Source organism: Schistocerca cancellata, chromosome 7, assembly GCF_023864275.1.
Source record: "Schistocerca cancellata isolate TAMUIC-IGC-003103 chromosome 7, iqSchCanc2.1, whole genome shotgun sequence".
Taxonomy (NCBI): Eukaryota; Metazoa; Arthropoda; class Insecta; order Orthoptera; family Acrididae; genus Schistocerca; species Schistocerca cancellata.
In genome coordinates, this window is record NC_064632.1 from 232427355 (window position 1) to 232453158 (window position 25804).

Here is a 25804-nt window from a genome sequence, read left to right on the forward strand (position 1 = left end):
AAGATTCGGGAATGAATTGTGCTCATTAAGCAAAGTAAAACTGACATTGTAAAATTTACACTGTAAATAAATCGTACAAAATACATTAAATAATCAGTTATTTTTTATGACCAAATCAGGTATATATTAACTGACATGTAATATAATTGAAGATTTTAACTGTAGTTAATTGTATGAGATTTTCTGAAAATTTGCATATCTAAGAGACACACGTAGGGAAGAAATTAAAGATTGTAATTATGAAAAATGAGAGTTATGTAGGCCGTAGCTGTAAATTTCCTGTTAAAATTGTTTGCAGCTATGGATGAAGTGTACTAGTGGAAGTTAACAGCAGCTACTTCAAATGCTCTTCAGCTAGTTTAGACCTGTAAAAATTTTTTGTATGTTTCATTTTGGAGCCGTTTTTTCATAGAGATAAGTAGTGCTGAAAATTGGAAAGAACAATTATATTTTGCTGTTCAGGTCACAGATCTTGCTGCTACACACAAGATGTTGCTGTACTACTGCAATTAACTTTTCTACTCTCCGGAAGATGTCACTACTATAAATTTAGCATTGTTGGGAGTAGTCGTGACAATACATAGACTGAAGCATGCACATCATTTATCACTGCGGCAATGAAATGACTTGGACGCTTCCACATAAGTGCCAACAGAAATTACGGGGTGGAGTCCACCCCCACTCCTGTGCCATAGGTATCCCAGTCACCGTCTAGACGAGAAACAAAAACTGACTTGTAATTCAACATTACAGTATATTGGTATGATAAACTACAGTTGGTCCTTGGGGCTTAATGGAAAACATAGTGTGGCCATAAAGCTAAAACGTTTGGCAACCTCTCTTTTAAGGCATAAGTATGTGTTGGAATAACCATAGGTTCAAGGCACTCTTTTGCCCTTGGGGTGGGAAACTGCCCCTAAAAGGCGGAAGAATCAGCAATGACCAGTGGCAGGAGGATGCAGAAGGCAATGGAAACCACTGCACTGCACTGCCACTGTAATGTGGCCTGGAATTGAAAAATTATCATGATGATGATCTCTCCATTGACAAAAGATCCCGGACTAGCCCCCATTTGGATCTCTGGGAATGGGTTGCCAAATAAGAGGTGACCATGAGAAAAAGGTTGAATAGCAAATGAAAAGATAACATTCTAAAAGTTGGGGAATGGAATGTCAGAAGTTTGAACATGGTAGGGAACCTAGAAAATATTAAAAGGGAGATGGTAAGCCTTGGTCTAGATATGGTGGGGATCAGTGAAGTAAATGGAAAGAAGACAAGGATTTCTGGTCAGATGACTGTAGGGTCGTATCAACAACAACAGAAAATGGAGTAATGGGAGTAGGATTCATTATGAATAGGAAGGTAGGACAGAGTGTGAGTTGCTGTGAACAGTTCAGTGATGGGGTTGTTCTCATCAGAATCGACAGCAAACCAACACCGACAACATTAGTTCAGGTATACATGCCAGCGTCTCAAGTGGAAGATGAAGTGATAGAGAAAGTATGTGAGGATATGGAAGAGATAATTCAGTATGTAAAGGCAGATGAAAATCTAATCGTTATGGGGGACTGGAATGCGATTGTAGGGGAAGGAGTGAAAGAAAAGGCTATGGGAGAATATGGGCATGGTATTAGGAATGAGAACCTGAATTCTGCAATAAATTTCAGGTAGTAAGAATCACAAGAGGAGGAGGTACATTTGGAAAACACCAGGAGATACGGGAAGATTTTAGTTACATTACGCCACGGTCAGGCAGAGAATGCAAAATCAGAAACTGGATTGTAAGCCGTACCCAGGGGCAGGTATAGATTCAGATCACAACTTGGTAATGGTGAAGAGTAGGCTGAAGTTTGAGAGACAAATAAGAAAGAGAGAATGCTCAGAGAAGTGGGATAAGGAAGTACTAAGAAAGGAAGACATACACTTCAAGTTCTCTGAGGCTGTAGGTAAATCAGTAAAGAATAGCTTGGTAGGTAATTCAGTTAGAAGAGTAATGGACATCCCTAAAAAGGGCAATCACAGAAGTTGGAGGGAAAAATGTAGGTATGAGGAAGGTAACTGTGAGGAAACCATGGGTAGTGGAAGAAATAGGTAAGTTGATCAACAAAAGAAGGAAGTACAAAAATGTTCAGGGAAATTCAGGAATATAGAAATATAGGTTACTTCGGAATGAAATAAACAGGACATTCAGGGATGGTAAGGCAAAATGGCTGCATGAAAAATGGGAAGAAATCGAACAGTAATGATTATTGGAGGGACTGACTTTACGTACAGAAAAGTCAAAGCAACTTTTGGTGAAATTAAATGCAAGGGTGGTAACATCCAAGAGTGAAATGGGAATTCCACTGTTAAATGCAAAGGAGAGACTGGGTAGGTGGAAAGAGTACATTGAAAGCCTCTGTGAGAGCGAAGACTTGTCTAATGACGAGATAGAAGAGGAAACAAGAGTCGATACAGAAGAGGTAGGGGATCCAGTATTAAAATTAGAATTTAGAAGAGCTTTGGAGGAATTAAGATCAAATAAGGCAGTAGAGATAGATAACATTCCATCAGAATTTCTAAAATCAATGGGATAAATGGCAACAAAATGACTATTCACATTGGTGTGGAAAATGTATGAGTCTGGTGATATACAACCCTTCTTTTGGCGTAACAGCATCCACACAATTCTGCAGGTTGCAAGAGCTGACAAGTGTGAGAATTATCGCACAATCAGAATAACAGCTCATGTGTCCAATTTGCTGACAAGGATAATATACAGAAGAATGGAAAATAATAAGGATATTTTAGATGACAATCGGTTCCTAGGGAAAGGCACCAGAGAAGCAATTCTGATATTACGGTTGATAAATGAAGCAAGATTAAAGAAAAATTAAGACACGATCATATGATTTGTCAACTTGGAAAAAGCATTCAGTAGTGTAAAATGGTGCAATGTATTCGAAATTTTGAAGAAAATAAATGTAAGCTATAGGGAAAGATGGGTAATATACGATATGTACAAGAACCAAGTGGAAACAATAACGAGTGATTACCAAGAATGAAGTGCTTGGATTAAAAAGGGTGTAAGATGGGGATACGTTTTTTTCGCCACTACTGTTCAATCTGTACACTGAAGAACCAATGAAGGAAATAAAAGAATGGTTCAAGAGTGGGATTGAAATTCAATTTGAGAGGATATCAGTGATAACATTTGCTGGTGACATTGCTATCCTCAGTGAAAATGAAGAATTGCAGAATCTGTTGAATGAAGTGAATAGTCTTAACGACTACAGAATATGGATAGGGAGTAAACTGAAGAAAGACGAAAACAATGAAAAATAGCAGAAATGTGAACAGCGAGAAACTTAACAGCAGGAATGGTGATAACAAAGTAGAGGAAGTTAAGAAATTCCACTATGTAGGCAACAAAATAATCCATGATGGACAGAGCAGGGAGGACATCAAAAGGAGATTAGCACTGGCAAAAAGGACATTTGGGTGGCCAAGAGAGGTCTGATAGTATCAAACATAGGCCTCAATTTGAGGAAGAAATTTCTGAGAATGTGTGTTTGGAGCACAGCATTGCATGATAGAAAAATATGGATTGTGTGAAAATTGGAAAAGAAGAAAATCGAAGCATTTGAGATGTGGTACTACAGGAGAATGTTGAAAATTAAGTGGACTGCTAAGGTAATGTGGTTCTCCGGGAGATTGGCAAGGAAAGGGTTGTTAAGGAAAATACCAACAAGAAGAAGGGACAGGCTGGTAGGATGTAGGTCTCATCAGGGGATAACTTCCATGGTATTAGATGGTGCTGTAGAGGGAAAAACTGTAGAGGAAAACAGAGATTGGAATACTTCAAGCAAATAATTGATGATGTAGTGCTACTTTGAGATGAAGAGGTTGGCACAGGAGAGGAATTCTTGGCGGGCTGCTTCAAGCCATTCGGAAGAATGATTAAAAAAAAAAATCTTCCTGCTTAAGATGCACCCTAGTACATGTTGCTGATGTCACATGAGAGTATAAATTGCTTTTGGTGGTCTGGAAAAGTGAGAGCTGGACCAATGGTCAACCAGTCTTTGAGTTTTACAAATGATTTTTCACTATCTGGATACAATTGAAATTTCACTTTTTTCTAGTAATTGTGTGAATATTCATTTGTAAAGAAATACACATACATAGACTTAAACAGATCACGTCCTAATTTTTTTGTAGAAAAAAGAGTCCTTAGACTTTATTCCTAACCTGGCGATCTCTGATATATCAAGCTGAAACACGCTTTTCCGCTTCACTTACGAAAATTTGACACATATTTACGTGGATGGTTTCCATGAAATATTAATTTATGGAAAAACAGAACTGTATGCTATTCCGATGATCAGCTGGAAATACCTATCACATACAAGGCAACACACATGGGGGAAATTAAATACTAACGATGCAGCAATAAAAATGAGTTTTGTTTATAAACAGATATTCCTGCAGACCATCTGGCTTTATTATGAATTAGTCCTGTTGAATTTTATCTGTCCAAATATCTTCTGCTGCATACCAGGTATGTAAGAGAGCACATTTAGTTAGTCTCACAGCCAGAAAATTGTCACTGAAAAACGATAACTTGGACCATAATATTTTCCTAGTGATACCGTGATAAGATTAATATTCTAAAATTGCTGCACCGAACGAAGGGCTTTTAGTTAGAACGTAAATCAAGACACTTACGAATAATTCGGATTATCTATCTATTAGTGTTGTGAGTAATTGCGGATTGTGGAGAAGGGGCGTGAAGGAGAAATTCGTATCCAAGTTCCAAATTTAAGACCAGTATGAACCATGGACCTTGCCGTTGGTGGGAAGGCTTGCGTGCCTCAACGATACAGATAGCCGTACCGTAGGTGCAACCACAACGGAGGGATATCTGTTGAGAGGCCAGACAAACGTGTGGTTCCTGAAGAGGGGCAGCAGTCTTTTCAGTAGTTGCAGGGGCAACAGTCTGGATGATTGACTGATCTGGCCTTGTAACACTAACCAAAATGGCCTTGCTGTTCTGGTACTGTGAACGGCTGAAAGCAAGGGGAAACTACAGCCGTAATTTTTCCTGAGGGCATGCAGCTTTACTGTATGATTAAATGATGATGGCGTCCTCTTGGGTAAAATATTCCGGAGGTAAAATAGTCCCCCATTCGGATCTCCGGGCGGGGACTACTCAGGAGGACGTTGTTATCAGGAGAAAGAAAACTGGCGTTCTACAGATCGGAGCGTGGAATGTCAGATCCCTTAATCGGGCAGGTAGGTTAGAAAATTTAAAAAGGGAAATGGGTAGGTTAAAGTTAGATATAGTTGGAATTAGTGAAGTTCGGTGCCAGGAGGAACAAGACTTCCGGTCAGGTAAATACAGGGTTATAAATACAAAATCAAATAGGGGTAATGCAGGAGTAGGTTTAATAATGAATAAAAAAAAATAGGTGTGCGGGTAAGCTACTACAAACAGCATAGTGAACGCATCATTGTGGCCAAGATAGACACGAAGCCCATGCCTACTACAGTAGTACAAGTTTATATGCCAACTAGCTCTGCAGATGACGAAGAAATTAATGAAATGTATGATGAGATAAAAGAAATTATTCAGGTAGTGAAGGGAGACAAAAATTTAATAGTCGTGGGTGACTGGAATTCGAGTGTAGGAAAAGGGAGAGAAGGAAACATAGTAGGTGAATATGGATTGGGGCTAAGAAATGAAAGAGGAAGCCGCCTGGTAGAATTTTGCGCAGAGCATAACTTAATCATAGCTAATACTTGGTTTAAGAATCATGATAGAAGGTTGTATACATGGAAGAACCCTGGAGATACTAAAAGGTATCAGATAGATTATATAATGGTAAGACAGAGATATAGGAACCAGGTTTTAAATTGTAAGACATTTCCAGGGGCAGACGTGAACTCTGACCACAATCTATTGGTTATGAACTGTAGATTAAAACTGAAGAAACTGCAAAAAGGTGGAAATGTAAGGAGATGGGACCTGGATAAACTGAAAGAACCAGAGATTGTACACAGTTTCAGGGAGAGCATAAGGGAACAATTGACAGAAATGGGGGAAAGAAATACAGTAGAAGAAGAATGGGTAGCTTTGAGGGATGAAATAGTGAAGGCAGAAGAGGATCAAATAGGTAAAAAGACGAGGGCTAGTAGAAACCCTTGGGTAACAGAAGAAATATTAAATTTAATTGATGAAAGGAGAAAATATAAAAATGCAGTAAATGAAGCAGGCAAAAAGGAATACAAACGTCTCAAAAATGAGATCGACAGGAAGTGCAAAATGGCTAAGCAGGGATGGCTAGAGGACAAATGTAAGGATGTAGAGGCTTATCTCACGAGGGGTGAGATAAGCCTACAGGAAAATTAGAGAGACCTTTGGAGAAAGGAGAACTACTTGCATGAATATCAAGAGCTCAGGTGGAAACCCAGTTCTAAGCAAAGAAGGGAAAGCAGAAAGGTGGAAGGAGTTTATAGAGGGCCTATACAAGGGCGATGTACTTGGGGACAATATTATGGAAATGGAAGAGGATGTAGATGAAGATGAAATGGGAGATACGATACTGCGTGAAGAGTTTGACAGAGCACTGAAAGACCTGAGTCGAAACAAGGCCCCCGGAGTAGACAACATTCCATTAGAACTACTGACAACCTTGAGAGAGCCAGTCCTGACAAAACTCTACCATCTGGTGAGCAAGATGTATGAGACAGAAGAAATACCCTCAGACTTCAAGAAGAATATAATAATCCCAATCCCAAAGAAAGCAGGTGTTGACAGATGTGAAAATTACCGAACTATCAGTTTAATAAGTCACAGCTGCAAAATACTAACACAAATTCTTTACAGACAAATGGAAAGACTAGTAGAAGCTGACCTCGGGGAAGATCAGTTTGGATTCCGTAGAAATATCAGAACACGTGAGGCAATATTGACCCTACGACTTATCTTACAAGAAAGATTAAGGAAAGGCAAACCTATGTTTCTAGCATTTGTAGACTTAGAGAAAGCTTTTGACAATGTTGACTGGAATACTCTCTTTCAAATTCTGAAGGTGGCAGGGGTAAAATACAGAGAGCGAAAGGCTATTTACAATTTGTACAGAAAGCAGATGGCAGTTATAAGAGTTGAGGGGTATGAAAGGGAAGCAGTGGTTGGGAAGGGAGTGAGACAGGGTTGTAGCCTATCCCCGATGTTATTCAATCTGTATATTGAGCAAGCAATAAAGGAAACAAAAGAAAAGTTCGGAGTAGGTATTAAAATCCACGGAGAAGAAATAAAAACTTTGAGGTTCACCGATGACATTGTAATTCTGTCAGAGACAGCAAAGGACTTGGAAGAGCAGTTGAACGGAATGGACAGTGTCTTGGAAGGAGGGTATAAGATGAACATCAACAAATGCAAAACGAGGATAATGGAATGTAGTCGAATTAAGTCGGGTGATGCTGAGGGAATTAGATTAGGAAATGAGACACTTAAAGTAGTAAAGGAGTTTTGCTATTTGGAGAGCAAAATAACTGATGGTCGGAGTAGAGAGGATATAAAATGTAGACTGGCAATGGCAAGGAAAGCGTTTCTGAAGAAGAAAAATTTGTTAACATGGAGTATTGATTTAAGTGTCAGGAAGTCAGTTCTGAAAGTATTTGTATGGAGTGTAGCCATGTATGGAAGTGAAACTTGGACGATATATAGCTTAGACAAGAAGAGAATAGAAGCTTTTGAAATGTGGTGCTACAGGAGAATGCTGAAGATTAGATGGGTTGATCACATAACTAATGAGGTGGTGTTGAGTAGAATTGGGGAGAAGAGGAGCTTGTGGCACAACTTGACTAGAAGAAGGGATCGGTTTGTAGGACATGTTCTGAGACATCGAGGGATCACCAATTTAGTATTGGAGGGTAAAAACCGTAGAGGGAGACAAAGAGATGAATACACTAAGCAGATTCAGAAGGATGTAGGCTGCAGTAGGTACTGGGAGATGAAGAAGCTTGCACTGGATAGAGTAGCATGGATAGCTGCATCAAACCAGTCTCAGGACTGAAGACCACAACAACAACAACAACAACAACAACAATTGTGTGAATGGATTTGTGATTAAAAAAAAATTGGAATAAATATTCTGTAGTAATTAGCTATCCCCAAATATAACTGCAATTCTTTCTCTGCAGTGGGTATTGGGAACAAGATGTGTATTGGTGCGTATGCTATCCTGGCATATAATATAGCCCAAGAAACACTTCCTGTGATACAAAATGACACTTTTTCAAGCTGATGTTAGTCATGCTATGTGTAAACATATTGCATACTCCTGGATATCCTGAGATATGCTGTTTAAGTACACCATGCATTACTTTGGTTTTAATCCATGTTATACCCCTTCTAATCAGCTCTGGAAAGTTGCTGGCACATTTTTCAGTCCAAGTTGCATACGACGATACTCGACCCGATGGTACTGTGAATGCCGTTTTCGATGATCTTCCACTGCTACCTCCAATTGAGCCAATCACGAACTTGTTATTATAACTTGTTCAATTACAGGCTGTAAATGGTGGGAACTCTGTAATGTAAGTTCATCTTCATCAAGTACTTCTAAGCTGGTCATCAGAGTACCACATGATAGCTTTACTTCTTCAGAACTGAAGTTATTTATGCTGACAGGGACAACGTGGCTTACATCTGCTTTTCGTACGTAGTACAAATTACACCATTTAAAACATTATGCTTCATTTACCTCTTTGTTCGCAGGCAAAGAATTAACCAGCATGTCAGTTCCTATGTCTACCCACCTCAATTTCCATTTACCTTTCAGTATGATATCCTGTGAGCTGACTTTTAAGAGATATTGTATGCTGTTTAGAGAGCCGCCTCCAGCCAAGGTGTGATCTTTGTGGCAGTGTGGATTTTCCACTGTAGAGCAGAGATGAAACAGTGTTCTATCTATCTCTGTTATACATCATTCTAATTCAACTTCAGCATGATGTGCAATCAGGGAACCTAACTCGAGTCTGACTTCGTATTCACTGTCAGCTATAAGGAGAACTACATTAAACTGTAAGTTACTTCCCACCTCCCCCAACCACTCAGAATTCAGAATACAGAATTACAGCAGCACCAAACCGAGTTAATGAACGTTAACTATACCACTTAACCCCCAGTAAATTGGATTCATTTATCTTCACCAAGTATACTCTTAACTTGCCACAGAAACTAGTGACGCTTATGTAACAAAAATTTACACAGTTTTCCTCGCACATAGCTGGTCAGAGAAAAGTCTGCCATTGGTTCTGCAGAGGTGTCCTGTGCTAACACTTACAGGGAGTGTTGCACAGTGGCTACACTGCCTATTACCTCATTTAACAGGTGGTTTGTGAGATCCATCCTTTGACCACTTTCCCTGGTTCTGCAAACCCTTGCATGTAGGTTCATTCTGAATGCCCAAACCGTCCACATGCTTGACATCGTTATTTCCTACAGTTATACTTAATATGACTTGGATGAACATATTTTAAAACAACTATGTTGAATATCACTTTCTTTTCCTGTGGTTTGGTGACTACATCAGCTTCAGCGAATGCTGCTGCATTGTCTACCCCATCATTTAAAGTCTTTGGGGATTCAACAAGTAAAGTGCGTGACATTTCTGGTGGTAAACGCCCCTCCCCGAAAAATGCATCAAACACTCTCTGCTCAGCTTCCTGTAATTTAGCTGTGTTGGTGTAATCATCCTCAGTTAGTAATATTAATTTTCTGAATGAAATTTACAAAACTTTCCAATGATTCCTTAGATTTCTGAAATACCCCCTTAAGCTACTGCTGTATCCTTCTGCTAACCCTTCATGTCGACTGACGAAGTGGCCAGTAAATAAGATTCTTTCAAATTGATTACACATAATATTCTACTGATATAAACTTCAGCTTTTGAAGAATAAACACAGTGCTGTGTGTTTGTGTAGATTGGTAGTGGTGAAAAATTGGCCAGTACTGGTCAATGTTATTTGAGTTTCTATCAAGTCCTTCCATTAACTATTTATACAAGAGTCGTCTTACAGTGCACATAAAGTATATTAGTGTTGGATCATGCAGTATTTACAGAATACTATTAAAACATCAAGATCGATTTCATTCTCAAATTTTTGTATCAAATAAAATAAAGATTGCAAATATATAATTGCTCACATTAATTTCATATTACTGTTCCACAGGTCATTTTTAAAGTTTACATCTGTTTACACAGTTGCAAGTTGCTGTATGGTCCATGACATGTAATGTCACTTTCTTTAGCTTCTTGACCTTGCTCAATTCGTGAGTGTTGAACAGGAAGAAAAACTGCTTGTAAGCCTGGGCTACAATTTAAAAAACAAAAGTATGTTATATTATAAATCTGTTTACAAGATGGTCACTGTCTTCCTCTTAGGCTGTATGCTTAGTCTATAAAAGATGAAACAGATGAAGGTTCTGGGCTGCAGCCTCAACTGGAGAGTGCAGTCTGTCTAGGGAAGCTATCCACAGTATTCCAGGCAGAGGTATTCACTGTCAGAGTATTCTTAGAGGAGGATCTATATATGTGTTGCAAGGATTGTACGTACATTTATTCAGACAGCCAAGCAGCTGTGAAAACTGTATCAGCCCTGGCAATGAAATTATTAAGGCAATGGTAAAATCTTAACTATATAGCTGGATCAGGATACAACATGTAGAACATTGGACTAAAATCTAAAAACAAAAACATGATGGTGCAAACATGTTTTAAGAGAAGTTGTGCAGTCCTGGGCTTGAACATGTGGAGGATTTAAACTCGTGGTAGGTCTAATCACTGGCCAATGGAACTTCAGTGAATACGTGCAGATGAAGGCCCTGGAGGAAGAAGCCCCTAAATGAGGGCTGTGTGATACAGGGGATGAGACCACACCACATTTAATATTCCGATGGAAGCATTGGAGACCAAAAGGTACAAAATAGCTGTATCATTAATTCGTGAAGAAATTGTGGTTAACAGGGATCTAGTAAAGGGATTCCTACTACTATTTAAGGGTACTGGTTGGCTTTTGTAGAATGACACAATGTGGGCAATCTATGGGGTACAGTGTAGTTGTATTGGTCATAACGCCCACTTTTTGAAACTGTAATGTAAGTAGATAGGTGAAAAATATACTTGCCAAGCAGCAGTAGCTGGAAACACACATGAAAGTTAAGGAAATGTGCAAGCTTTTAGAACCACTGCCTCCTCATTCTGGCAGAAGGGTTGAAGGGGAAGGAAGATGGGGGAAAGAAAAGAAATGGCGAGGTTTAGAAAGTGGGGAAAGTTGCGGGAAAGTCACTCAGAACCTTGGGTCAGGGGAGACTTCCTGGATGGGATGAGAAGGAAGGACTGATTGCCGAGGACGACATTGGATATGATCTGAAAACCTCAAAACTTAAAGGTGGAAGACAGGACAATAAGCAAAATGAGATTACTGACAAAATCTCATGGAAGCTGAGTTTATAATACATGGTAGTGTGTGTGTGTGTGTGTGTGTGTGTGTGTACATGGTAGTGTGTGTGTGTGTGTGTGTGTGTGTGTGTGTGTGTGTGTGTGTGTGTACACACACACACTATGGTAATGCCATACTCTTGAAGACGTAGTGCCCACCTGGCTTGTCCTGTTGGATCCTTAAGACCTGTCAACCTACAAAGTGAATGATGGTCTGTAACAACTGTGAATGGCCTTCCATAGAGATACTGTCGAAATTTGCACATGGCCCAGATCACAACAGGACATTCTCTTTCTGTAGTTGAGTAGTTTCTGTCGGCTTTTGTAAGTGTACTAGAAGCATAGGCTATAACCATCTCTTTTCCATCTGAAATTTGCACCAGAACAGCACCGATCCCATGCCCACTGGCATCTGTGTGTAGTTTTGTAGGTGCTCTGTCATCATACAGACCAAGTACAGGGTCAGTCATTAGAGCTTTTCACAGCGCATCGAAAGAATCTTGTTGAGCACCACCCCAGATAAATTTAGCATCAGCTTTTAACAACTCTTGGAGTGATCTGGCTTTGATACAAAAGTCTTTGATAAAACGATGGGAATAAGAACATAATTCTTGGAAGCTTCTCACATCTCTAACACTTTTAGGAATAGGAAATTCAGTTATAGGCCTCACCTTTTCGGGTCTGGCCACACACCTTCATTTGAAACAAGGTGTCCAAGTATTTTGATTTCTTTTTCTCCAAAGAGACACTTTCTTGGATTGAGTTTCAGTCCGCCTTGTTGGAAACACTTTAGAAGGGCCCTCAATCTTTTTGAGTGTTCGTCAGATGTGTCTGAGAACTCTGTAATGTCATCTAAATAGCTAAGACACATTGTCCACATCAGGTGATGATGTAGAAGATTATCCATCATCCATTCAAAAGTTGCTGGTGCATTACACAAACCAAACGGCATTACCCTAAACTCATAAAGGCCCTCAGGGGTGGTGAATGCAGTTTTTTCATGATCAGCTCATCTACTTCGATTTGCCAGTATCCCGAGTACACGTTCATGGTTGAGAAAAAATTAGTGCCCTTTAGACAGTCTAGTGTATCGTCAATTCGTGGAAGGGGGTAAACATGCCTTTTAGTTATCTTATTAAGCTTCCAGTAATCAACACAAAAGCGCCAACTGCCATCCTTCTTCCTGGTGAGAACTACTGGCGACGGCCATGGGCTCTGCGAAGGTCGAATGATGTCATTCTTCATAATTTTCTCTACCACATAGCAAATTATTCGACGGTCCGTTGCTGACACATGGTATGCTGTCTGGCTTATTGGTTGATAGTCTCCAGTGCTGATCCGGTGCTTCACCGTTGATGAGTCTAATTTGCTCTTCACCTGTGGATTGAAGCATTCAGGGAATTCTTGAAGAATTGCAAGTAGTTTCTTCTGTTGTTCCTTAGTGAGAGCTGGTGATAGTAGAGCTAGAAGTTCTTGCCTTGTAGTGGTAGTGCCAATGTCGCCCACAGACTCAAGTGGGAGGTTTCTGTGATGCTCAGCTGTTCGGCAACTAATGGCTCAGCGTTTGCTATGTACATGCGTCTTGGAAGGATCTGCGGTTCTTGGTGACAGTTAAATATTCACAATTCATCGAATCCGTTCTGAAATGAGACGACAGAGGCTGGGATGACCAAGTTATTCTCCAGTGGTATGCTTCTCTTACATTCTACTACAAGATCCATGGGTTGATGCATGGCATGACATGTGATAGTTACTTTTCTAGAGCTGACTGCAGGAATGATCACTTCATCCAACACACACAGTCTCCACACACTTGGATGCACATCTTCCTGTCCACAGTATCTTATCTCATTTAGCATAATCTTCGAGTGACCACCACCTATAATTGCCTGAGAAGCTTTCAAAAAGTCCCATCCAAGAATGACGTTATGACTACACTCTTGTAAGATGATGAATTCTAAGGGCTGTGTATGGCCACTTATACCCACACGAATGACACATCTTCCTGTAGATTTTATGTATTTCCCATTAGCCACCTTCAGCAGAGATGTTTTGTTGTCGACGAATACGGTTTTCTGCAAATAGTGATGGTACTTCTCCGAAACGACAGAATATGATGCTCCAGAGTCCACAGGAGCTTGGGCTGGTTGGCCATCCATGAGGATATCAATGTAGTTTCCTATCATTTTTATAGTGATCGATGGCGGAGGATTTTTCTCTTCGGCGGCCTCACCTTCAAGGAAGGTCGCACCCTTTAGTTTTACAGATTGCGGCGGCTAGGTGATCGGCTGAAGCTTCTAAATGGTGATGGAGACCTTGATTGGCATGTTGGGGAGCATCCTCTCCAGCGGCTAGCTTGTGGCAATGTTGACCTATGTCGTCCTGCACCCACATCTTGTTCATCTTCGTAGTCCTGGTGTTGGCGTCGGCTAAGATCGATCTGCTGTCTTCTGGTGCGGGCGTCATCAAATATCTGCCACCTTTCTTGACAATAGTGCACCACATGTCCTGGTCGTCCGCAGTGGAAACATACTCGTTGGTTATCCTGGGTCCTCAAGACATCAGTCTTCCTTGGTGCCCAAACTGGTTCCTCATGCGTCATTGTAGGGACATAACTTTGTGTGGGTCACCATTTTAAAGGGGAATGAAGGATGAGAAATTGGGTTCAACATCTGTTCCACTTCCTACCTTATGACCTCTTGAAGTGTCACGGTTTTTTGCTCACCGTGCAATCCAAGTGCCTTCTGAACTTCCTCACTCACTATCTGATGAAGAACACTTGCAAAATCAGTTCCTTCCTCCATCACAGTCATCGATATGACGTTTGGAAGCCGTTCAAACTTCTTGCATGTAATTCTTTTTTGATGTCTCAATATACTGGTGCCATTTTATGAAGTTGTCTGCCGTCGAAGTCTCCTTCAGGAGTAGGGCTACATGTCCTCAGCAACACCCTTCAAGAGATGTGCTACCTTATCTTCCTCTTTCATTGTAGGATCCACTATTTTACACAGCTCCAAGGTGTCTTGAATGTACAATGCTGTAGTCTCTCCTGGACCCTGTGCCTGCACTCTAATTTATCTTGACCTTTGCACTTCTGTCATCGTGTGTCGCTGAAATACTTTGCAGTTCCGCCTGGAATACTTCCCAGCTTGTGAACTTTTCCTCGTTGTTCTCATACCATTGCTTGGCAGTGCCCTCCAATTAGAAAAATATATTAGCCAAACACATGGTGTCATCCCATTTGTTAAATTTGGCTATACACTCATAAACCTTCAGCCACTTGCTTGGATCTTGGCCATCGTCACCTGAGAAACCAGAAGGATGTCTCATGTGGTGGCACACAGTTGCTGTCATCGTAACGTCCTCTTCTTCTTCTGTCTCCAATAGATTGTGATCTGTTGAATATGGCTCGAACTCGGGTTTCTCGCCACGTAAACAGCGGCTCTGTTGTGGCCTGATGGGAGCCACTGTGTCGTCGATAATGTGCGCTATCACAAGTTCCAATACCCAGTGCCTCCACCTGAATAATGTCACGTAGAAGGAGGAGTAATTAGGTGAATGATGAACACTAACTTCACTTAACGAAGGTTTATTCAGCTCTTGCACATACAATAGTGTGGAGTGAACTGCCTCCGGCCAGAACACGTACAGTATATATACAACTACAGAACAGTCCAGTACGATGATTCTTGACATTTGTGGATACTTCTAGAATTTACTCGAACTGCATATAGGAATTAAAATTGTACAGTCCAGGTGAGTTTTGAACTCACGATCCTCGATGCAACAGTTTACTATCATACCCACTACATCACAGTGCTACTCAGCTTCTTCTGCGACAATATTAATCAAGATGAGCAGGAAGGATGTCATTGGTTTGGAATCAGGTGTGTGCTGGTTGAGGTGATGTTCAGCAGGAGACAGACTGTTGACATGGGGAACATTGGCATGGAGGGTAGTGGTATCAATGTAGGCAAGTGAGGTTTGAGGGGGGGGGGGGGTGGACACAGGTTTCAGACAATCTTAGAAATGGTAGGTGTCTTCAATATTGGAGGGGACGCTTTGTGCTATAGGGTGCAGGTGCTGATTAACTGAGGCAGATAAAACTTCAGTAAATGCTTTGAAGCCTGTAACTCTGGGATGGCCAGCATGGTTGGATTTGTGGATGTTAGGAAGAAGGAAAAGGTGGGAATTGCATCGTTTCAGTGGGGTAAGAGGTTCTAAGGATTGAGGTGTTACTCCTTGTGAGGGGCCAGAGGTTTTAAAGAGGGATTGTAAAGCTCATCACCACTGATACCCCACTTTTTCATATTAATCTTGCACCTACTCACCCTTGTTCACAATGTGATTGGGGCCTTCTACTGTAGCAGAACAGAAGTGTGTGTGAAGATAATTTGGTTTTGTGAATAGACAAGAGGGATCATACAAAAAGTCATCAATATTCTCTACAGGTTGTCTTTTGAATTTCCCTGAAAAATTTCTACAATGTATAAAAAGTGCTGGATAGATAATTTATTTCACTTAGAACCTGTATCTGGAGGTGAAAAGTTTCAAAAATAAAAGAGAAGGAAGAAGTGTAAAACATTTGACTCAGTATCACATCAATGCTTATTGTCAAAAGTACAAGCATGTGGTGTGTCATTGACATTTGTGACTGGATTGAGGGCACAGTGGGTTATCTTGAACAGAGTCATCATCAGATGTAAAAGTAACTTCAGATGTGCCACAGGGAAGTGTTTTGGGTCCCTTTCTGTTCATGTCGTATTTTAACGGCCTTGCAGACAATATTAATTGTAACCTCAGACTTTTTGCAGATGATGCATTTATCTGTAATGAAGTACTGTCCAAAAGACTGTATAAATAGTCAGTCAGACTTGTTAAGATTTCAAAGTGGTGCAAAGATTGGCAACTTGCATTAAATGTTTGGAAGTGTAAAATTGTGCATTTCACAAAACAGAATAATGTAGTGTCCTTTGGTATCAGTGAATCACAGTTAGCAAAAGAAAGACACACACCATTCATACACAGAATGTGGATATTCCAGCCTGAGATGCTGGAGTTGGTGGTAATGTGTGCATGAGGCATGCTTGTTTGTGTGTATGAATGGGTGTGCCTCTCTTTTACTGATGAAAGCTGTAGCTGAAAGCTTTATGTAAGTGTCTTTTAATTATGCCTGTCTGTAACTTAACATGCTTTCTTTATAATATGTAATACTCTGTCTTTTCCTGTATTGTCGATATTCCTACCTGGAGTTTCTACTGTTTGGTATTAATACTTTATAGATGTATGAAATGGAATACCAATAAAATCGGTTATTTGTTGTAAATAAAGTAATAAACAGCATTAAAGAGCAGTGGTAGATTAAATTTACCAGAGTCACTAGAAGGGTTAATAAAATAAGCAGAAACAAATATGCTTGAAATGTGCAAAATATTAAAAAAAGAGAGCAAAATACAATCTTACATAAAATTGCTACCCACTTTCTCCAAACCTCCATCAAATTCCCAAAATCATGCAATCCTATAACTTTAAGATACTGCAGGTTTGGTCAGACAATGTAAAATGTTCTTTTAAAATGTGAATGATACGGGGAGGAGGCTAAAATAATGGCACAGGGATATGTGGATGGCTGATGCAAGAGTGGTGGGAGAGCTTAGGCATTTCAAGTGAGGTAGGAGAATCAGTCCATTTCTGCATTACAGTGACAACATAAAGTAAAAACTCTTTTGTAAAGATTTTCTTACGAAATTCTGCATGTGATAACCATTAATCTGGCTCCCACTTGGCGTACCACCCCTATTAGGTCAAAAGTAGTATTAGCTGTTGTGAATACATGCCTTTATTTTTCTCCAGTGTTATCTTGGCCTTCAATAGTTAGTTGATAGAGGAAGGGCCTCTTTCGACAGGTGCTGACAACATATGAACTTTGTATTTTGCACATTGCAGAGTGAAGATGCAGCGGACCGAATCCATGCCCAAGACAGGGATGCTGTTAAACAGTTAATAGTGAATCTCATGCTACATTCACCAGAAGCGATACAGAAGCAGTTAAGTGATGCAATATCTATTATTGGACGGCATGATTTTCCAAACAAGTGGCCCAATCTAATCTCGCAAATGGTTGAGAAGTTTGACACAGGTATGTTTATTCTCCAAGTTGACTTAACAGAATCAGAAACACAAAGTCAAAATTATTTTGAATTTGTCAAGTTAAGCAACAACTTCATTCTGCTTAAGGTGCTGGTCCATAAAAGGATTTTTCAAATTACACATGTAAATTTGTATGTCTTACTGCTGTTGCTGCTACCCAAAGAAAATCTGATACTTGTTGTCAGCACTTTTGTAGATGACTGTGTTACATGTTTAGGCATTTAGTAAATGTAATGCTATTCATCTTCATCTTTTGAAATTATGAAATTGGTAGTAAAGCTCATGACACTGCAAGCCCGAGGCCTGAGTTGAAACGTGTAAGTTTGGTTGAGAGTTGGTGAAGCCAACAAATGTGTCCTAACAGCAGCCTAATTTTTCAGATGAGGATTGTGGCAATGGACTGATTTGTAGGGTAGCCAGACAAGTAGATTAGGTTGGAAGGTGATAAGTTTAGTTGTGAGTAGTTAGCAAAGTTAACAATTGTGAAGTGATGATAATCTACTTTTTAAAATTCATCGTGAGTTCTGTCGTTATGCTTGTGTCCCCATTGAAAAGTGCAATTTTTCTCTCTCAAGTCTATTATCTTCAAGTTTTTAATATTCCCTCCCCCTCCCAAAACCCCCATATTCCTGTGGGGTCCTTATACTCGGACAACAGAAACATAGACACTTGTGTGATGTCCAAGTCACCATATGTGTTATGGAGTGCAAATGAATGTTTGCCTTATTGATAGTATCACTGTTCAAAGTGGATGCAGTGTATCCTTTTGTGCTGAACTTGGGTGCAGTCATGAAATTTACCATTGGCGGAACTTTATTTTTAAATAAAAAAATCCTGTTGCTTTTATTGCTTTCTTCTGTAGTGTGACATTTGGCATCTGATTTAAGTTTGTAAGCAGATACAAAGCTTGGAAACAAGTCTATTGGTGTGCTCGTAAGAAGGCAGCAGTGTGATCATGATGTGTTCAGAGCCGGAGAATACTTTGGAGTGTTGGCAGTTTTCTCTCTGTCTCTGTCCTGTGCCTAACACTTCGGCTGTCAGCTACTCTGGTAACTGGCAATGCCGGGATGAATGCTGTACTGGGCCAGTGTTTCTGCTTCTGACTCTCCCTAGCAGAATTTATGTGCTTGGAAAACTATCACTGTCATTTCTTAGCATAATATGTGCCGTGTTTGCATTATGCCACCTGGCACGAACACTCTAGTGGGTAAATAACCTTGTCATACCTAACTGACATGCTAAACAGTGCTAAATGTTCTATGTGCACCCTAAAATGCTTGCTACAAGATGATGTGGCAGAGTAACTCTAATGGCTGAAGTGTCACTTTGTACACTGTTCCTTCCCACCAGGCATCCTCCGCTCCCAGTAGTCTCCTTAAATGCACACCACTATAACAACTGGCTAAAAGTTAAGAACATTAGCAAGGGTACTATATATGTGTTTTAATATAGCAATGAAAACAATCAAGTGTTGACAAAATAATTTAACTGGATAGATAAAAAATCTACTCACCAAGCAATGGCAGAACACACATATAAAAGAGTATTGTAATTAGGCAAGCTTTAGGAGTCAGTGGCTCCTTCTTCAGGCATAGCGGTTGAAGGGGAGGGAAGAGGGGTGAAGGAAAAGGAATGGAGATGTTTAGGAAAAGGGGTAGATTTCAGGAAATTCACCCAGAAGTGTGGGTCGGGGGAGACTTATGCATGAGATGAGAAGGAAAGACTGATTGTTGGGGGACTCTGCTGCCCAAGGAAAGACTGATTGTTGGGCAGCAGAGTCCCAAACAATCAGTCTTTCCTTCACATCCCATGTGATAAGTCTCCCCTGACCTGTGGTTCTGAATGACTTTCCCAAAATCTACTTGTTTTTCTAGACCTTTCCAGTCATTTTCCTTCACCCTTCTTCCTTCCCCTTCAACTGCTCTGCCTGAAGGAGGTTGCCTGATTACAATCCTCTTTTATGTGTGTATTCTGCCGCCACTTGGCAAGTAGATTTGTTATCTATCCAATCTATCTATCTATTTGTTATCTATCCAATTACATTATATATATGTTTTGTACCTCTTGAAGTGTGATGGGAATGCAAGATTGAATGTTAACAACTGTGTCATTAACTACTGCAAGACTGACAAACACTCGCTTCCTTGGGAGTTACTGAAATTAGTTACTAATGTACCACTGCAACACAGCCTTGGGCTTTGCTGTATGTTCGAAGAAACACCCATAGATAAAGGTAGAAACTCGAAACAGTGTAGATGGTTCTCAGTTTTGGCATTTGTGACGTTGTGTTATTTTTCTCAACTGTCATGAGTTGTGTAAAACGAGCCTACCATCAGCTACTCAAAACTGAACTCACTGTCAACTTACTAGCAATAGATCCTAAGCATCCTTGCCCACAGTACTCTTATTAGCAACTTTGTTAGCAACTGTACCCTCTGACTGAATTAGGTTGAGGAAGAAATTTATTGTATTGTGGGATTATGCCTACTCTGCCAGCATCACATATTACATAAAGTTCCTTGGGCAGCTGGATTCTTAGCAAACGACTCCCAAAGGCTGCCGTGGCCACCAGACAGCCATCTGAATGCCATTGGAGGTTGCTGGCTGTCTTATACTGACCATGCGACAGAAAGCAGGACAACCTGTATTCTGGCAGGTGGGGCTGTACTTAGGCTAGCACTCGGGCCCTGAGAAGTCAGTTCACTCAGAGAGAGCTTTCCGGACCAGGTGCCAGATGTAGTCACATTTCATCCATCAGGAGCTCACAAGGGAGACACTGTTACACTGTCACTGCTGCTCATGCCAGACTCTGCATTCTGGACCCTCCATTGCTGTCTTTCCAGAAGAAGACTTAGGCCGCTGTCTTTCCAGAAGAAGACGTGGCCTCGGTTAGCGACCGACTGATGGACTTGTAATAATTCTGTGTTCGCCTTTATAGTCGGCTTCGCCAAACATGGTAAATTTACTGTTGTGAACTGTGACTTTGACAAGTACCTTCAAGACTTGTTTTGGAATCTAGAGTGTGAAGACTTCAATTTACAACTTTTTTTTTGGGCTATTAATAGACCTTCTGCCTCAAGTACTGTCTGTGCTATAACAGGATGATTTATTTTGTTAGTGACTGCATTCAAACTGATGTCAACATAGGAAAATTGTGTTACCTATACTAAAATAATATGGAATTCCTTGTATACCTGGGCCTCCTTTACTTGACAGACTGCAGCAGATACTTTATAATCACTATTTTTACCATCCCTGCTTTCTTGGGTTGAAAGAAATGTTATAAAAATGGATAGTTATTTGTGCTCACAAGAGTGAAAAGAAACAGACTGGTTATTAAGTGTGTAGCTACCAGCAGACCTTCAGCTTTGATGGTGAAACTGTGGAGGGACTATGAATTTAATGTGATGTAGTACATGAACTATATATAAATTGTGCAAATGATGGAAAAATCCGCTTTGGTCAAATGATGACATAGGAAAGTTACTCTCCACGCCACGGAGAGTAGCAATGCAGTTAATTAAAAATGATATATTTAGTCACATGCAGGGTGTAAAAGTACTGGAATGAAAATGACTGAAATGATGACTAAAAATCTGTAATTTGACTTTTTGATGTTATAAGGGTGAGGGGTAGGGTTCTTGAAACTGCGTCACAGCCCCAGATTTTGTTGATCCCTGCATAGGTACAAAGGCCAATAGACCAATGGTATAACTCCCTTGCCCATCAAATATTTCTGTACTTAAAAACTGCTGCCAAAGAAGCAGTGTCTAGCAGTATCACAAGCCCCCCCCCCCCCCCCCCCCCCCCTCAACCTCTCCTCGCCACATACTGTCTGTTATTCTCTATTCTAATATATTGACAAGTTCACTTTTGTGATTCAGCCCAATTTTTCTTATACAGACATTTTTATGGGCTCAAGTAAACTAGTATTTAGGTGCTTTCATCAGATAACCAAGTGCACTACTAATTTTTTGAATAGTGGGACACACATTTAAATGTTGTAAAAGTTCCGTGTGTCACCTGGGCCTCTCCCAAAACATTTGGAGACTTTTGTGTGTTTACAGGTTGATTGGTTAACCCAGATAATAAATTGAGAATTTCTCAACAGAGAGCGTGTTGTCTTGGATAAAGAGTCATTGACAGACGTAGAAGGAACGTCTTGTCATGTCCCAGGGAAGTGTTTTGGAACCTTTGCTGTCATGTTGTTTACTAATGACCTGACAGACAACATAAACGGTAACCTCAGACTTCTTGCTGGCGATACTGGTGTCTGCAAAGAAGTACTAACCAAAAAAACTGTACAAATATCCATTCATATCGTGATAAGATTTCAAAGTAATATAAAAATTGGCAAGTCACTGATATTGGGGTCATGGGATACTACATTTTTAAAAAAATGCGGTCATGGGATGGGATACTACATTTTAAAACAAAAATGTTGTATCCTACGACCGTAATATCAGTGAGTCAGTATTGGAATCAGTCAACTCCTATAAATACTTTGGTGTAATCACTAGTGTGGTTACGAAAAGGAATGATCTCATAGCCTTAATTGTGGGTGAAGCAGGTGGCAAACTGTTTTTTCATCAGTAGGATGCTGGCAAAATGCAATTGCTTACAAAACACTGGTGGATCCCATCCTAGAACACTACTCAAGTGTTTAGGATCCATGTCACATAACAAGTGTGATGTCAAGTACAGGGTGAGTCAGAAAGGACTTAACAACTTTGGAATGATATAGAAATTTATTGCGATAACTTACAGAATTGGCAGATGTGTCATTTATAATAAACAACCGCAAGTTTCACATAAGAGTGTCAAGTGTCATTTTGATTTCATGTGACAACCGTCTGTGGTGCAGCAAACATCCTACCGGTAATCAATTTTTTCCCTTCACTTGTTACAACAAATTGGGCATAAGTTGTGCAACAGCAGTGTAGATTGGATTTTTCAGGACGGCTAAATGGTTTGGGAGGGTAGGAAAAATGCGCGCACCCCCCCCCCCCCCTCTCTCTCTTTCTTTCTTTCTTTCTTTCTTTCTCTCTCTCTCTTTAATGACAACCCATAAAAGAAATCCAATGGTGTCAAGTCCGGGGAGCGAGGTGCCCATGTGATGAGCCTTTCATGGCCAGTGCACCGACCTGGGAAGCGATTATTGAGGAAAGCTCAAACTTCCGTGAGGAAATGAAGTGGTGCATCGTCTTGTTGGTGATTAACCATCCCAGCTCTGTCATCTTCATCAATCTGTGGAATTAAAAAAGATTTCAAGTGTATCCAGATACACAATATCAGTGACACCACACTCCGCACCAGGGAGAGCAACACATTTTAAGCACGCTATGCTGGTGCTCCTGGTGGTGGGGTACTGGTGCACTATGTGAATCAGACTTGAGCCTGTTTGCTGCAAAATGTCACATGTACTGATTCTGTAAGTTATCTCAGTAAATTTCTAAATCATTCCAAAGTTGTAAAGTCCTTATTGTTTCTCTGGTTGGAATAATATATAAGGGCGAAGAAACAGTTGGGCGATTCATCATGGATTTGCTTCATGAAAGCTTTGAAACGAAGTTGTCATGTTTCATACAGACAGAAAAAAATGTGGTGTGCAATTCTTTTGAATAAACGCTCCTCAGTGTGATTTTTCTCATCCCACCCTAATACTGCTCCCTGCCCCCCCCCCCCTCTCTCTCTCTCTCTCTCTCTCTCGTAGTGCTATTTTGTGTCTTCCCTTTTTATGAGGTGAAGTTAGTCTTGGCTATGGGCTCATTTCTTCCATTGTCCCAGTCTTCCTTGTATCCACTCAACTTGTTTTTCCTCACATTATTCTGCTTCATGTAATATGTTCTTTACATGCAGTATAATTTAATTAAAAATCAATTATGCTTGTGTTAGAATGGCTGTTACAAATGTGTACCATTCTTGTCCACTCTTATCTTCAGGTTACTGCAATTTCTAACACTATATTGATAATAGAAAATATCTTCTTCTCTTTACTGACTACACATGACAACTGACAATGTATATCTCTTAATTTGAGAGGGCTTTAGAATTTACATTGAAATGTCCCACTTTTTTGTTTCAGGAGATTTCCATGTCATCAATGGTGTCCTTCATACAGCTCATTCATTGTTCAAAAGATACAGACATGAATTTAAATCACAGGAACTATGGACAGAAATCAAAGAAGTCCTAGACAATTTTGCTGAGCCACTTACAAAGCTTTTTGTGGTAGGTACCTTTTCTACATTATAAAATATATATTAACACTTGCCAGTGATTGTATTATGTGCTAGATCATTTGTGCATTGGAAAAGATAGGATTCATCTTTTCACAGTGTTATATATTTTTAGTTTTTATTAAAAATGAAACTCCTCCAGATGTACTTCACATTTTATATTTGTTGACTACAAGTTTCGACGTTGCATCAACGCTATCTTCAGGCCCGTAACTTTGATTAAATCAATTGTGTGTGGCTGAGTACTAGAAGTCCGCAGTGAGACCAGTAATTGCTCCACATCACGATGTGGAGCACGTACAAGTCTCATCATGGACTTCTAGTACTCAGCCCCACACAGTTGATTTCATCAAAGTGTACGGGCCTGAAGATCGCTTTGACGCAGTGTTGAAACTAGTAGCGAATAAATATAAAATCTTAAGTACAGCTGGAGGAGTTTCATTTTTAATAAAAATTTATACCTGCTGTGTCACACCATAATCCAATTTAAATATGGATGTAAGAAGATATTTTTAGTCGTTGTTCTACTCTCTTTACAATTACCGTTGCTCACTATGTTACCTGTTTCATGACCGTTGCCCTTTCTTGTCTTTTTAAAGGCCACAATGAACCTAAGAACTGTGCATGCTAACAATCCAGAAGCTTTGAAAGTAATCTACAGCTCCTTGGTCATTATATGTAAAGTTTTCTACTCTCTCAATTTCCAGGTATGTATCATTTTGTGGTTAAGACGTTTTGTTTAGGATACAGATAGATGTTAATTTTAGCCCAGAGGTACATATGCAACTCGTGCTTAATGTACAAACCCTGGTCAAAATGGTGTTGGGAATTGTTGAATTTTGTGTGCCATTAGGTTTTGTGGGAGAAATATTTTTATCATCCCCTTGAGTGTACTGCCTATTATGTAAATATGGTCTATAGGTTAAGTTTAATGGCTGTTTTAGATTTGGAGATCTCACTGACTTAGGAATTAATTTCTATGAATGTCAGGGCTAAGCATTATCACAATTGTTTTTCTAAGTGAGCAGATAAAACTGTTGTACAGTAATGCAAAATGTACAGAGTGGTTGTGACAATATTATGTAGGTATTGCTTATTTTGACTTGTTGTTGTTGTTGTTGTTGTTGTTGTTGTTGTTGTGGTCTTCAGTCCTGAGACTGGTTTGATGCAGCTCTCCATGCTACTCTATCCTGTGCAAGCTTCTTCATCTCCCAGTACCTACTGCAACCTACATCCTTCTGAATCTGCTTAGTGTATTCATCTCTTGGTCTCCCTCTACGATTTTTACCCTCCACGCTGCCCTCCAATACTAAATTGGTGATCCCTTGATGCCTCAGAACATGTCCTACCAACCGATCCCTTCTTCTGGTCAAGTTGTGCCACAAACTTCTCTTCTTCCCAATCCTATTCAATACTTCCTCATTAGTTATGTGATCTACCCATCTAATCTTTAGCATTCTTCTGTAGCACCACATTTCGGAAGCTTCTATTCTCTTCTTGTCCAAACTATTTATCGTCCGTGTTTCACTTCCATACAAGGCTACACTCCATACAAATACTTTCAGAAACGACTTCCTGACACTTAAATCTATACTCGATATTAACAAACTTCTCTTCTTCAGAAACGCTTTCCTTGCCATTGCCAGTCTACATTTTATATCCTCTCTACTCCGACCATCATCAGTTATTTTGCTCCCCAAATAGCAAAACTCCTTTACTACTTTAAGTGTCTGATTTCCTAATCTAATTCCCTCAGCATCACCCGACATAATTCGACTACATTCCATTATCCTCGTTTTGCTTTTGTTGATGTTCATCTTATATCCTCCTTTCAAGACACTGTCCATTCCGTTCAACTGCTCTTCCAAGTCCTTTGCTGTCTCTGACAGAATTACAATGTCATCGGTGAACCTCAAAGTTTTTATTTCT

General features: G+C 40.0%; 1 protein-coding gene across 1 annotated transcript in view; it reads left to right on the forward strand.

Annotated features, from left to right (window-relative positions):
- LOC126092059 (exportin-2) overlaps positions 1-25804 on the forward strand; it is a 171711-nt gene that overhangs the window by 24893 nt on the left and 121014 nt on the right. The window contains exons 3-5 of the mRNA XM_049907465.1: positions 17433-17625; positions 23722-23867; positions 24475-24582. Coding sequence (XP_049763422.1) covers positions 17433-17625; positions 23722-23867; positions 24475-24582 — 447 coding nt within the window. The remainder of the gene's footprint in view (positions 1-17432; positions 17626-23721; positions 23868-24474; positions 24583-25804) is intronic.